The 13,094-nt window shown below is 27.6% G+C and overlaps 2 protein-coding genes across 5 annotated transcripts; one reads left to right on the top strand and one right to left on the bottom strand.

The window, feature by feature from the left end:
* The first annotated feature begins 3,300 nt into the window (after window positions 1-3,300).
* On the top strand, window positions 3,301-5,144 carry LOC110668342 (hypersensitive-induced reaction 1 protein). Of its 4 annotated transcripts, none has more exons than XM_058136040.1 (6): window positions 3,301-3,366; window positions 3,783-3,998; window positions 4,107-4,227; window positions 4,327-4,418; window positions 4,514-4,610; window positions 4,705-5,144. In XM_058136040.1, exons 2-6 carry the CDS (start codon window positions 3,810-3,812, stop codon window positions 5,061-5,063), a joined length of 858 nt encoding a protein of 285 aa, XP_057992023.1. In that variant the 5' UTR covers window positions 3,301-3,366; window positions 3,783-3,809; the 3' UTR covers window positions 5,064-5,144. The 4 variants fall into 4 exon arrangements, with proteins under 4 accessions (XP_057992023.1, XP_057992021.1, XP_057992020.1 ...); XM_058136038.1 differs by having other exon boundaries at window positions 3,347-3,462; XM_058136037.1 differs by lacking the exon at window positions 3,301-3,366 and adding an exon at window positions 3,470-3,614.
* Window positions 5,145-5,665: 521 nt separating this feature from the next.
* On the bottom strand, window positions 5,666-10,392 carry LOC110668341 (mitochondrial outer membrane protein porin of 34 kDa). The gene is made up of 6 exons (XM_058136041.1): window positions 10,211-10,392; window positions 10,046-10,113; window positions 9,525-9,635; window positions 7,317-7,403; window positions 6,916-7,124; window positions 5,666-6,373 (listed from the first exon to the last, which is right to left on the bottom strand). Exons 1-6 carry the CDS (start codon window positions 10,257-10,259, stop codon window positions 6,073-6,075), a joined length of 825 nt encoding a protein of 274 aa, XP_057992024.1. The 5' UTR covers window positions 10,260-10,392; the 3' UTR covers window positions 5,666-6,072.
* Between the last annotated feature and the right edge of the window lie 2,702 nt (window positions 10,393-13,094).

Genomic DNA, 13,094 nt, shown 5'->3' with positions numbered 1-13,094 from the left:
AATAATAAAAAAAGTGTAAATAAAAAAGATATAAAAGCATTTAGATAAAATAAAAATACTTAGTGAGGGAAAAATGCTTGATGTGCATTAAATATCTCATATGACATACTATACATAGACAAACAAATAAAAACTATTTAAATAAAAAGTTAATTTATAATTAAATATTATTTAATTGAAAAGCAACAACAAAAGCATTCAAATTCAATTTTTATAATAGTAAAATATTTTTTATTAACTTAAACGTTTTAATTAAATTGTTATAAGTTAGCCATAATGATAATAATAATAAGCATTAATTAATTTTAGAGAAGTGAAATAAAAAAGAATACTAAATTATTAACATAAAAAATAATACATACTATTTATAAATAAGTCAAATCTCTATATTTTATTTTTATAGTTTTTTAGGTATACTATACTTTTTATCTGTTAAAATTTTTAACAAATATTTATAATAAAAATAATAGAAAATATAACAATGCAATAAAAATATTTATTAAATATAAGAAATAATTTAAAGTTGATTAAATTTTATGATAATTGATTATAAGATCACAAATTAATAATCAGTTTTCTTTAAACTAATAGATCAATGACCTATTATTATTATTATTATTATTATTATTATTATTATTATTATTATTATTATGAAGGGTAACATGGCAAATAATATTTTTATATAAATTAATTTATAAGAAAATAATATAAATAATTTTTAAATATTACATTTAATTATAAAAGATCCTAATTTTTAAAACTTAATTTAAAAAAAAATAATTTAAATTATAAATATTAAGGTAGTATCGTAAATAATAATAATAATTAAAAGAGAAAAAAATTAAATAATAATTAGTATTTATAAAATAATATAAATAATTTTTAAATATTACATTTAATTACAAAATATCTTAATTTTTAAAAATTAAATTTTAAAGAAAATAATAATAAAAATTATAAATATTAAGACAGTATTATAAATTATAATGATAATTAAAAGAGAAATAAAAAATTAAATAATAATTAGTATAAAGGAGAATATTTATGATTTATTATGAGATCATAAATTAATAGTTAATTTTTTTAAAATTAATGGCCATCAATAACCTATTATTATTATTATTATTATTATTATTATTATTATTATTGAGGGTAACAGATAGCAAAAAATATTTTTATATAAATAAATTTATAAAAAAATAATATAAATAATTTTTAAATGTTACGTTTACTTATAAAAGGTCTTAATTTTTAAAAGTCAAATTTTGAAGAAAATAATAATTTAAATAATAAATGTTAAGGTAGTATCGTAAATAATAATGATAATTAAAAGAGAAATAAAAAATAAATGATAATTAATATTTTTAAAATAATATAAATAATTTTTTAATATTGTATTTAATTATGAAAAGTCTTAATTTTTAAAAAATTAAATTTTAAAAAAATAATAATTTAAATCATAAATATTAAAGCAGTATTATAAATAATAATAATAATTAAAAAAAATTAAAAATTTAAATAATAATTAATATAAAAGAAAGTATTTATGGAAAGTGACACGTAGAAAATTTTTCAAGAAAAGTGTCACATGTCATTTTCTTATTAATATCTCTCCGTTTTATATATATAATAATAATTTAAATTATAAATATTAAGTTAGTATCATAAATAATAATGATAATTAAAAGAGAAATAAAAAATTAAATAATAATTTATATTTATAAAATAATATAAATAATTTTTAAACGTTTCATTTAATTATAGAATGTCTTAATTTTTAAAAAATAAATTTTAAAGAAAATAATAATTTAAATCATAAATATTAAGATAGTATTATAAATAACAATGTTAATTAAAAGAGAAATAAAAAAATTAAATAATAATTAGTATAAAGGAGAATATTTATAATTGATTGTAAGATTACAAATTAATTATCAATTTTTTTTAAACTAATTGTCATTAATAACTTATTATTATTATTATTATTATTATTATTATTATTATTATTATAGAGGACAACATATAGCGAATAATATTTTTGTATAAATAAATTTATAAAAAAATAATACAAATAATTTTTAAATATTAAATTTAATCATAAAATGTGTTAACTTTTAAAAATTAAATTTTAAAGAAAATAATAATTTAAATCATAAATATTAAGGTAGTATTTTAAATAATAATGATAATTAAAAGAGAAATAAAAAAAATTAATAATAATTAGTATTTATAAAATAATATAACTAATTTTTAAATATTTTATTTAATTAGAAAAGATCTTAATTTTTAAAAAAATTAAATTTTAAAGAAAATAATAATTTAAATCATAAATATTAAGATTGTATTGTAAATAATAATGATAATTAAAAGAAAAATAAAAAAAATTAAATAATAATTAATATAAATGTGAGTATTTATAGAATGTGACACATGACAAATTTTTAAGAAAAGTGTCACGTATCATTTTTTTAGGAATATCGCTCTGCTTTATATATTTATATATATATATTCGTATATTAGTCCCTTATATATTTTTGAGTAACAATTTGGTCCTTAAAGTTTAATTCTATTACCAACTTAGTCCTTACATTAAATGCTTTTCAATTTAAAACAATTTAGTCCCTAAAGATTTTTTTATTAATAAAATAGTCCTTAAAATTTTGTTCAATTTGCTAAATAATCTCTACATCTAAATTTTATATTTAAATAATTACTTTTTATATTTAAATAATTGAAATGTTTTTATGCAATTATTTTAATATAAAATAAATAATTACTTACATATAAATTTTAGAAGTAAAGATTATTTTATTAGTAAAATAAAAGTTCAGTAACTAAATTATTTCAAATTAAAAAACAATTAACAGTAGGGGCTAATTTGTTAACATAATTTAAATTTAAGAATCAAATTATTACTCACAAATAAATCAAGAACTAACCGGTAGGTTTTGTTATACTTAAGGGACGTAGTTGTAAATTATCCTTTTTATTATTAGCTAATGAATAAAATACTCTAAACGTGTTTTTTTTTTATAATCTTTTTTCAAAACATTTAATTTTGGTAGTTTTATCATATATTTTAGTTTCAATGATCAAATTTTATATAGAAAAATAAAAAAAAATTAGTTGCAAGTCCTACCCCTCATGCTATGATAAAATTATTTTTAAATTACTGATAAAATATTTTTATTTCAATTTTGACAAATTCTAAAAGATTGGACAGAATTGCACTAAGTTTTAAAATAAATATAAAATTACAAAAACACGGCAAAGGTACCATCAGCCCATAGTTTGCATCGCTTGAAATTCAGAAAGGAAGAAGATAAAAATTATTGTAAATTCAAGTATATACCCAGAATGAAAGCTGTATGTGGTGGGATTTCTCCTGTTACTTGTCGTGTGTGTGTGTCTATATATATTTTGTCTTGTATTCCTCTTTGCTTTCTCAGCTTCCTGTCCTTGGTATGCAACTGTGGCCCTTCCTCTCCCCTCCTACCATTCTCTGTGTGTTTGTATCTATAAAAATATAATGTTATGTTACTTTGAAAGATTAAAATCTCTATGATATATATGAAAGATTAAAATCTCTATGAGATCAAGCAATCTTCATTCTGGTATACTTTTTAATAAGAATGGTTAGAGGAAGCTTTTCCTTTCATTGAATGTCAAATTTTAATGCAGTGATCATCTATGGAAGAGCACAAATATAATAATTTTCATTTTCTCCTTCATCCCTTCTTAACAATCTCATGATTTTTTTTTTTTAATTGTCTTTTCTTCAGTGAAACAGATTAGATATTGTAACAGAAATGGGCAACTTTTTATGCTGCGTACAAGTTGACCAATCTACAGTTGCCATCAAGGAGAGATTTGGCAAGTTTGATGATGTTCTTGAACCAGGATGTCATTGCATGCCTTGGATTCTTGGAAGACAGATTGCTGGCCATCTCTCGCTTCGATTGCAGCAGTTGGATGTTCGTTGCGAAACCAAGACAAAGGTATATGCTTCTCTATATTCATTGTAGCTTGTCTCCTTAATTCATTCCATTCCAGATATTTTGTGCATAATGCATGAAAAGATGCTGCGTATTTCTGCTGTTGTGCAGGATAATGTGTTTGTCAACGTGGTTGCATCAGTCCAATATCGTGCTCTAGCAGATAAAGCAAGTGATGCTTTCTACAAACTCAGCAATACTAGAACCCAGATCCAAGCCTACGTTTTTGATGGTAAGAGATACGATGCATCATAAGCCTTGCAAACAAATACACAATTATGTGTTTTCATTATCAATATATGAAGAACTGAAGTTTATGCAAATTTTCCAGTGATCAGGGCCAGTGTTCCAAAACTGAACTTGGATGATGTTTTCGAGCAAAAGAATGATATAGCAAAAGTTGTTGCACAGGAGCTTGAGAAGGTAAGGATTTGACAGAATAAACGGTAGGATCTCTGGGAGTTTTTTTCCTGTGCAACTGTTGGTTAAAATTCAGCAATTTTAACGATTTGTTATAGGCAATGTCTGCTTATGGATATGAAATAGTCCAAACACTCATCGTTGATATAGAACCTGATGAACATGTGAAACGAGCCATGAATGAAATAAATGCAGGTAACGTATCAAACAAAATTTGCTCCTAAACAAGAAAAAAATGGTGACTTAAAATTTGAACTAATTTTCTGATTAAATTCTTGAACTTGGGCAGCTGCCAGATTAAGGGTAGCAGCTAATGAGAAAGCAGAGGCAGAGAAGATCGTTCAAATCAAGCGAGCAGAGGGTGAGGCTGAATCCAAGTACCTATCAGGACTTGGTATTGCCAGGCAGCGCCAAGCAATCGTGGATGGTCTAAGAGACAGTGTGCTTGGCTTTTCTGTTAATGTACCAGGGACAACATCAAAGGATGTTCTGGACATGATCCTCATAACACAATATTTCGACACCATAAAGGAGATTGGTGCGGCCAGTAAATCTTCAGCGGTGTTTATCCCTCATGGACCCGGTGCAGTTAATGACGTTGCCGCCCAAATTCGAGATGGGTTGCTTCAGGCAACCTCTCACCGCTAATCATGTCAATTAAGAAGTGTTTTTCTTCTCTAATTTGTTGAATAAACTAGATAAAGGAAAATAATCTTCATTTCCCATAAATCTCCAATCCTTGCCCAGTTCAAACAGTAGACTTCCCAAGTGATCCAATGACGCTGACCTTGCATATAAAGGCAAAGGATTATTTTTTACAGAATTTCCCAAGTAAACTAACCACCATTGTCAACACAAGCAGAAAAATGACAGCCAAACCAAAACTAGATGTTCTAATATGAACTTAAAACAGACATTTATTTGAAGCTGAATTCCCTAATCATTGCGCGAGCAACTTAATATTAATCAACTGCTAAGGCACGACGGGCTGAAATCCCTCAACCAGATGGGGCATGGGAATTAGTTGCATCCTACATCCATATAGCTCGATTCCACATAACAAGCGCTCGGTCAATTGTACCATCTAGGCAGTCCACTCTTTTAAGGATCCCATCAATTATCAATGATCAATGCTTACCACCAGTGCATTAATCAGCCAAACTACAATTATTTGAGCATGTAGCACCCAGGAGCTTAAGGTCATAGGGATTCAATCCAACTAACTAGGACAATGATCCCGACAAAAACAATAGTAACAATAATAAAAGTTAAATTACTTGGGCTAACCAACTTCAACAATGAATCCCAAATGAGTAACAGGAAGTAAAGCCTGCTGTTTACCAGAGAAAATAGGCATAGCCATCAAAGAATTGGAAAGAAATTATGAACTAAACCCTCAGAAAATAAGGGTATTCAACCTCCGTTCAATTTGGAGTAAAGATTGTGGGGACTCTGACAGTAATGGCATGGGTTTTTGACACCTCTCATTTTATTTTTACATCCAAAATCACCAAAACAGAAAGAAAGAGGCATCACCATGAGAACTCAGACAAAAGGGTTGCAACCAACCTTAGGAACAGCAAAAGTTAGTCCAGATAGAACTATACTGCACTTCTAATGCTCAACCTACTACCTTCAACACAATTTGGCTAAATGCTCATGGCTTGAGTGCAAGAGCCAATCCGAACTTGGCACTCTTTTCAATAGCCTTGCTATCCACCTCTCCAGAAAGGGTGAAGAACGATTTTGGCCGCCACTCATGCTGAATGAGAGCACTTACCCTGCCAAGGTTGTTCACTCGTGCCTTCACTGTGGTCAAAGGATCCAATGCATGCTGGGAACCAACTGTAATAGTATTCTCATTGGTTGAGAAGCTATGGCTCACCTCTGCACCAACAGTATGTGCAGGGTTCACAATATGGTAGTAGGACGCTTTCAGGGAATCACCTTTGTCGTTCCTATACAAGAAACAAAAATACATTATTTGTATGGCAAGCCAAAAATGTGGAACATTTGCCATGGAGAAGTGAGAATGCCAGCTTGTCATATCTAGAGCTGAATTGGTGACTAAACATTACTGATATCACTTGCAACTAAACATTCCTCGCCTCATTTCTATAATATCCAGAAGATTCTAGAATCAGCAAAAAATTAGTCACCTTGTTCTAAATTTCTCAAACCGACCTCACCACAACTTAAAAGAAAAAAGGTTGTTTCCACGCAATATTTTATAAAATCCAAAAGTTTATTCAAGAATTACATGTGAAAATCTTTGGCAATGAACAATGGTCATGTTGATTAGTTGATGAAACATTCTGAATAAAGAAAAACATTTACACGTATCTGTAGGCGTCACAACATGAAAAAAGAAGCCCGCATTAATTTCAATAAGCAAAGGCCTGAGCTTCTGCATGCATGCGTAATGTTTAAAAATAGAAATTTCCCTTTCTGCCCACCAACACAAAAGAAGAGGGGGTGGGGAGAGAGATTGGTGACTCACAGGGTTAATGAAGCAATCAGGTCTGCATTTGAGTAGCTAAGTCCAGCATTGCATTTTGTGAAGTTCCCAGTTTGGGTGTCAAATGACAGATCCGTACCAAGTGAGGCAACATTGGTTCCAATCACACCAGAGAAGTTAACAATAGGGTTGGGTGTCAACCCAATACTAGAACTTACAGCTGCATAGTCATGCAGATATTGAATCTCCACCTGTTACAATGTCATGAATAGATGAGACAGCAATCTTAATCGTTAGAATTTGCATATAAAGGAAAAGCTATGAGCAATACATAAATCATGAGAATTCATTTCACAAGTTCTCATCCTCATCAGAATAGTATTTTCTTAAAAAAAAATGCAAGATTTACACATAGATTTATAAGAGGGGAAAATAAAACTCACCTTACCAGACCTTTGATCAGGAACTCTGAAGCTTAAAATTGCCTTCAGCCCAGGAGCAGGTTCATCAAATGTAATGGTTGTAAAAAGCTGAGAGTGATGCAAATTCAAAGTAAGAATATATATGTTAACAAGGAAACTTTGTGGAAAAGCACTAGAGGAAAAAAATGAATAATAAAGAATCTTCTTAAGAGAATATCCATAAAATACATAGTAAAAAAATAGGACTGCAGGGATACAAACAAGATTCAGCACTCCGTACAGAAACAGAATAACAAAAAAATCATAATTCCCCATCTTAACACTTGACATCCTAGAAAATTTCATGCGGGGTAGAGATATGGGAAAACAAACCAAGAAGTTACCACCTAACCAAATAAATCAGAGGGAGAGCCTTAGACCTGGGCACTTAAGGCATATTGGGAAAAATATTTAACTTTTGAACAGAACAAATAAGACATCATAGCATGAATCTTAAATTCAGCTCACTTGATATTAGATCATTTGCACTGTTTGCAAACTTCAGCAAATGCTGTTTTGTATGACTTACCAATGGATGTCTCCAACATAATGGTAAAATTCAGTATAATAAGAAGCAGACAAGAAAGAGTCATACTAACTTGGACCACTAACTCTAGTAAAAGAAAAAATGAAAAGAAAGAAAATGTGAAAGGATAGTTTAAATTATATCATATTTGAAATTCTCGAGAAAAATTTTGAAATGAAGAGATTTGGATTTATTAATTGATTTTATATTAATCAACTGAATACATAGGTTTTCTTTGGTTGGGAGATTCATAAATGGAATACATGAATTAATGTAAATAAAAATTTGTATCTAGAATGAATTAGAATTACTTAAATAGTAGTTATTAAAGGGTAAAGGCGCACTAAGGCACCAAGGGGCCCTAGAGCCTGGACGCAAGGCGTAGGCTCGCGCCTGAGTGAAGTGAGGTACAAAAGTAAAAAATAAAAATAAAAATTCCATAAAAGTCAAATAAATGTAAATATTACATCAAACTTCAAATAACATGAAATTAAAAAATAATAATAACTAACAAGCATTCAAGTAATAATAATTTTGCAATCCAAATAAAATAAAAATAAACTACTAAATGTTTAAATTAATATATTAAATCTTGAATAATCTTTTAATATCTCCAAACTAAAGTCAAGCAATCATAAACACCTTCATCCTCTTGATATTCATTTTCAAAAATCAATATATTCATCATTTTCCTTATCTATAAGAACTGAAGGAGTATTAATTTTCAAGTTAGTGGACAATACTTTTCCCTTTTTTCTTTGGCATGTATCTTGAAATAGGTGTACATGTAACATTTTTTAAAAAAGAAAATAAGAGTGATAGTGCTAAAAATGGAAATATGGGAGATTTGTTATCTTGGTTGTACTAGTTTGATGAGATTTTGATGACTAGTTATCACCAACGATGCTAATTCTAAAAACTTCCTGGTGCGTCAATGTAGAATTTTTATAAATCGACAAATATCAAGTTTAAGTAGTAGTGCTTTGCCAATAAAAGGGCTAGCTAAAGGTGGAAATAAAGAGGCATGCCTTTTTAGAGGCTTGTGCCTAGAACAAAGGTGCACGCCTAAGCGCATAAGGCGCTAGGGTTGGAGCCTGATGAGCCTTGGGCCTGAAATGCGCCTGACGTGCGCCTTTAATAACTATAAGGGCGTAATTTCAAACATATTCTCTACGATTCAGTTAAAATCATTTTTTTCTCCTTTTTTTGAACACAAACATTTATAAAATGATAGTATTACTTAGATTCAAATCCTTGGATCTAAAATTCCCTGAATTGCTGTGTTGGGTCATTATGCTGCAGTCTTTCCGGGATATTTCAAAACTTAAAGTCTAGTAAAATATCTAGCTCCAATGATTTTCTGCATATTTTGCAATTAAAAGTAAAGCAGAAAAGGCTTTAAGTGTCAAAAAGATAAGAAACATGCTACATATTTATAGCATGTTCATCAAATTAGAGGCACATCCCATATAAAATACCAATGGTGCATGATTAGATCTAGCCTGAAAGCATTCATCCATAAGCAACCTTAAAAATAATACAGACCAAAAATCAACACTCAATATTGAATTTTGCAAACATTTATAAACCAATTCAATTTAAGGCAATTGCGCATTAAAAAAAAAAAGAATATAATCAAATGAGAATATATATAAATATCATACATTAGAATCTGTGTCCACTTTGACATCAGTAGTGATATTCTTGTTCTTCAGCTGAGTATTGACATCTGCCAGAAACAGGTCACCTTTCTTTACACCTGTAGATGTAATGGCCTGCCATAATAAAGATTAGTAAATAAATTAGTAACAGAATTCAATTATGGCAAAAATTCAACATTTTATTCATAGATAAGCAAATTTAACTGAGAAGGCAAGTTAACACATGCAACACTAACTTCCAAAATGAATTGAATTACAAATTGCTTCAGTTCATAAACTTCAACATGTTAAGCAAAATTCAAGAAACCCAACGCTCCCAGCAGATAGTAGCCTGGTTATAAATATCAAATCTATAACACAAGGGAAATAAAACCCATGATTAGGCTGTCTGGGAAGAGCTCAACAAATAATAATTACAAACTTTGCAAAATAAATTCAGCAATAAATATACAGTGATACAGTGCTAGCTCAACTAAATACAAAAAAAAAACAAGTAGAAGATTGGATCTAAAGGAGGAACTCACGACTCCAGTAGGTGAGTAGGTAGTGATGGTGAACTTTTGATCCGTCTGATAGTCCTTGTAAAGAAGATCTATTTCATTTCCGCAAAACAAAACCAAATTACCCATCTGAAATTTGACATTATCATATCAAACAGAAAGGAAAAGATGGTGGGAAATGGTACCTACCTCTGGCTTTCTTGCCGATTTCAGTGTAGAGACCGGGACCCTTTCCCATGATTGATCTCTGCAAAAACTTAAAAACAATAACAAATAGAGAGAGAGGTATTGAAATTGAAAATGGAAATCAGAGCTTTTGGGGTTCTCTTAGTTTTATAGGAACCGAAAAACCCTAATTTCAGCTTTTCTCATCGGTGCGATTTTTTCTATTTTTTTTTTCTTTTTTCTGCTCACTAGGAAAAAAACTCTGGCCGTTGGATGTAAGAATAAGTGAGTGTATACTGTTGATTTGGAGATATTATTTTTGGAGGATTTTGCAAATGATCACGTGAGCCTCCTTAAAACAGAGATAAAAACGAGTTTTTTTTTCCCCTCTTTTTCACCCTCACGACTTGGAATTTTTTTTTATATGCTATCTTATCTTCTTCAATTTGGCTCCGCTCAAACTCAAAGCTCCACGTCAGCTGCCCAAGTAGGAGTTGTAATAATTAATTATAAAATTACTATTACAGTCCACCTAAGAAAATGCTATATTTGTCCATAATGATGCTTTAACTTAATTTGTATAAATTATTTTTGTAGAAAGTAAATATGATCGAATTAAAGCTCAATTTTATTTTTATACTTATTAAGGGCGTTTAATTTAATTTATTTTTAATTTTTTATTTAATTCAATTTAAAATCAATTTAGCTAGAAAAATAAAAAAATAAAGAAATTAAGCTTCTTAATTTTTGAGCTTAAATAAAGAAATTAAAAAATTCAGTCACAAAATTAAAAAAAAATAAACTTCTTAATTTGTGATTTAAATGAAAAAAATAAAGAAATTTAGCTAATAAATTTTAAGTTTTGAGCTAAATTGATCTTGAATTAAAATTTTTAGATTAAATTGGATAAAAAAATTAAAAATTAACTAAAATAAACTTTCTTAACAAGTATAGGAGTTAAATTAATCATTTTGCCAAAATTTGCTCTTAATGCTCTATTTATTTCATGGAAAAAAAATATTTTTTATATTTTTTAGCGTTTGGAACTCTTAAATAAATTAGTCAATAAAATATATTTTTCTAATCAAAGAGAAAATTAAATTATTTTATGAAAATTGACTTTTATTTTTTTAAAAAAAGAAGTCATTTTTTATTTTTTTAAGTTTTGATAATTTTATTAAAATGTAAAAATACTTATACATATATAAAATAAACACATATCATTAATTTTACATTGTAACTAAATAACGGAAAATATTTTCTTAGAAAACATTTTTGATGAAAAATATTTTTTAGATATAAGTTATTTTTTGTAAAATAAATAGAGCCATTAAAAAAATAATACGCATAATATAATTTAAACGGTAATAAATTAATGGATAAATTGATATATTATATTACATTAATTAAAAAATTACAACTTATTAAGTCTTAAATTACTTCTTTTACACAAGAGAAATAGAATAATTTACTTTTTGAAAAGTTGATTTGATAATGCAAACTAAATAAGAGAGTAAAATTTTTTGAACTTGTTAGGAAGTTCTATTTCCTTAAAGCTTATTGGATTAAAAAGTCCAAAACTTTCAAACTTTTCATGATTATAACCAAAATTTTTGTTTTGTGTGTTGTAATAACTTAAAAAAAGAATTAAAATAGATAATTTATAAATTAGAGTATTATAATATTATTTTATTAAATAAATATATTTCATGAGATTTATTTTTTTAAGTTTTAAAATTTAATTTTTGAATTCTATAATTTTATGTTTTAGATATTTCAAATTTATTATTATTATTATTATTATTATTATTATTATTATTATTATTATTATTATTATTATTATTTTAAATGTATTAAATTAGAATTGGACTTAGTTGAAAATAATTTTTGAACTTGTTTGAAAAGATCTATAAAGTTTGTGTGTCAATTTATAGTTTTGCTTTTAAATTAAAAGAAAAAAAAAACACAAAAGATAACTTCTTTCTTTCTTTTCTTTTTCCGTCCATAATTTCCTTCTTCTGTCACCGTTTCCAGCATTCTTGGTATTAAAATTCTCCTTTCTTTATAGGCATTGTGTAGATACCAAGCTTGCGTGGTATCGTTTCCACTTTGTGTGAATTAAGATTCAAAAGCTTTAGTCTATTTTGACTTCTGAACTAATTTCTATCAAACTGAAATTTTTCTCAAAAATCCAAATATGCCAGTGCATTGTACACTTCAAGAGCTTCGAAACGATACCAGTTTGAGAATTTTTCGATACTGAAAAATTTTTGAGATCCATGAGCTTATTGGTGAGATTTCAAATCTTTAAGGCTATCTTTTTGTTAAATAAAAATTTTATTCTAACTCCTAGTATTGTAGGCTTCGCATAGGTGTTTTTCGTTTTGAAGAAATTTCACTGACAACTAGGACTGCAATTTCGAGCCAGACACGTGGGCTTAGGAGTGGCCACGGTCCGGTTTTGAATCAGAATTGAACCGGTCAAAACCGGACCAAAACCGGAATATACTTCGAACTGGACCGAAACCATCCTTCTATGGTTTGGTTCAGGTTCATATTTTTCAGAAACCATGAACCGGCGATTCTAAACTGGATTGAACTGACGGTTCCAAATCTTACTAAACCGGCTATTTAAATATAAAAAAATTCAATAAATATCTTACCTCACTCTTAATTCATTTATATATATCATTAATTCTCTACACAATTATTCTCTACACTCTCTTCAATTTTTAATACTTTTTCAATTTCTCTCAAATTCTATAAATAATTATTTTTTACACTCCTTTTAATTTTCAGTACTCTCTCATTTTTCCTACTTTATTATTTTAAATACTCATTAAAATTTTCAATACTATCTCAATTACTTTGTTATTAGTTTATATCCTTAATAAAATTTCTAATATCC

The sequence above is a fragment of the Hevea brasiliensis genome, chromosome 15, assembly GCF_030052815.1.
Source record: "Hevea brasiliensis isolate MT/VB/25A 57/8 chromosome 15, ASM3005281v1, whole genome shotgun sequence".
Taxonomy (NCBI): Eukaryota; Viridiplantae; Streptophyta; class Magnoliopsida; order Malpighiales; family Euphorbiaceae; genus Hevea; species Hevea brasiliensis.
Note: the sequence above shows the minus strand (reverse complement) of the source record. Positions and strands in the feature narration are given on the sequence as shown.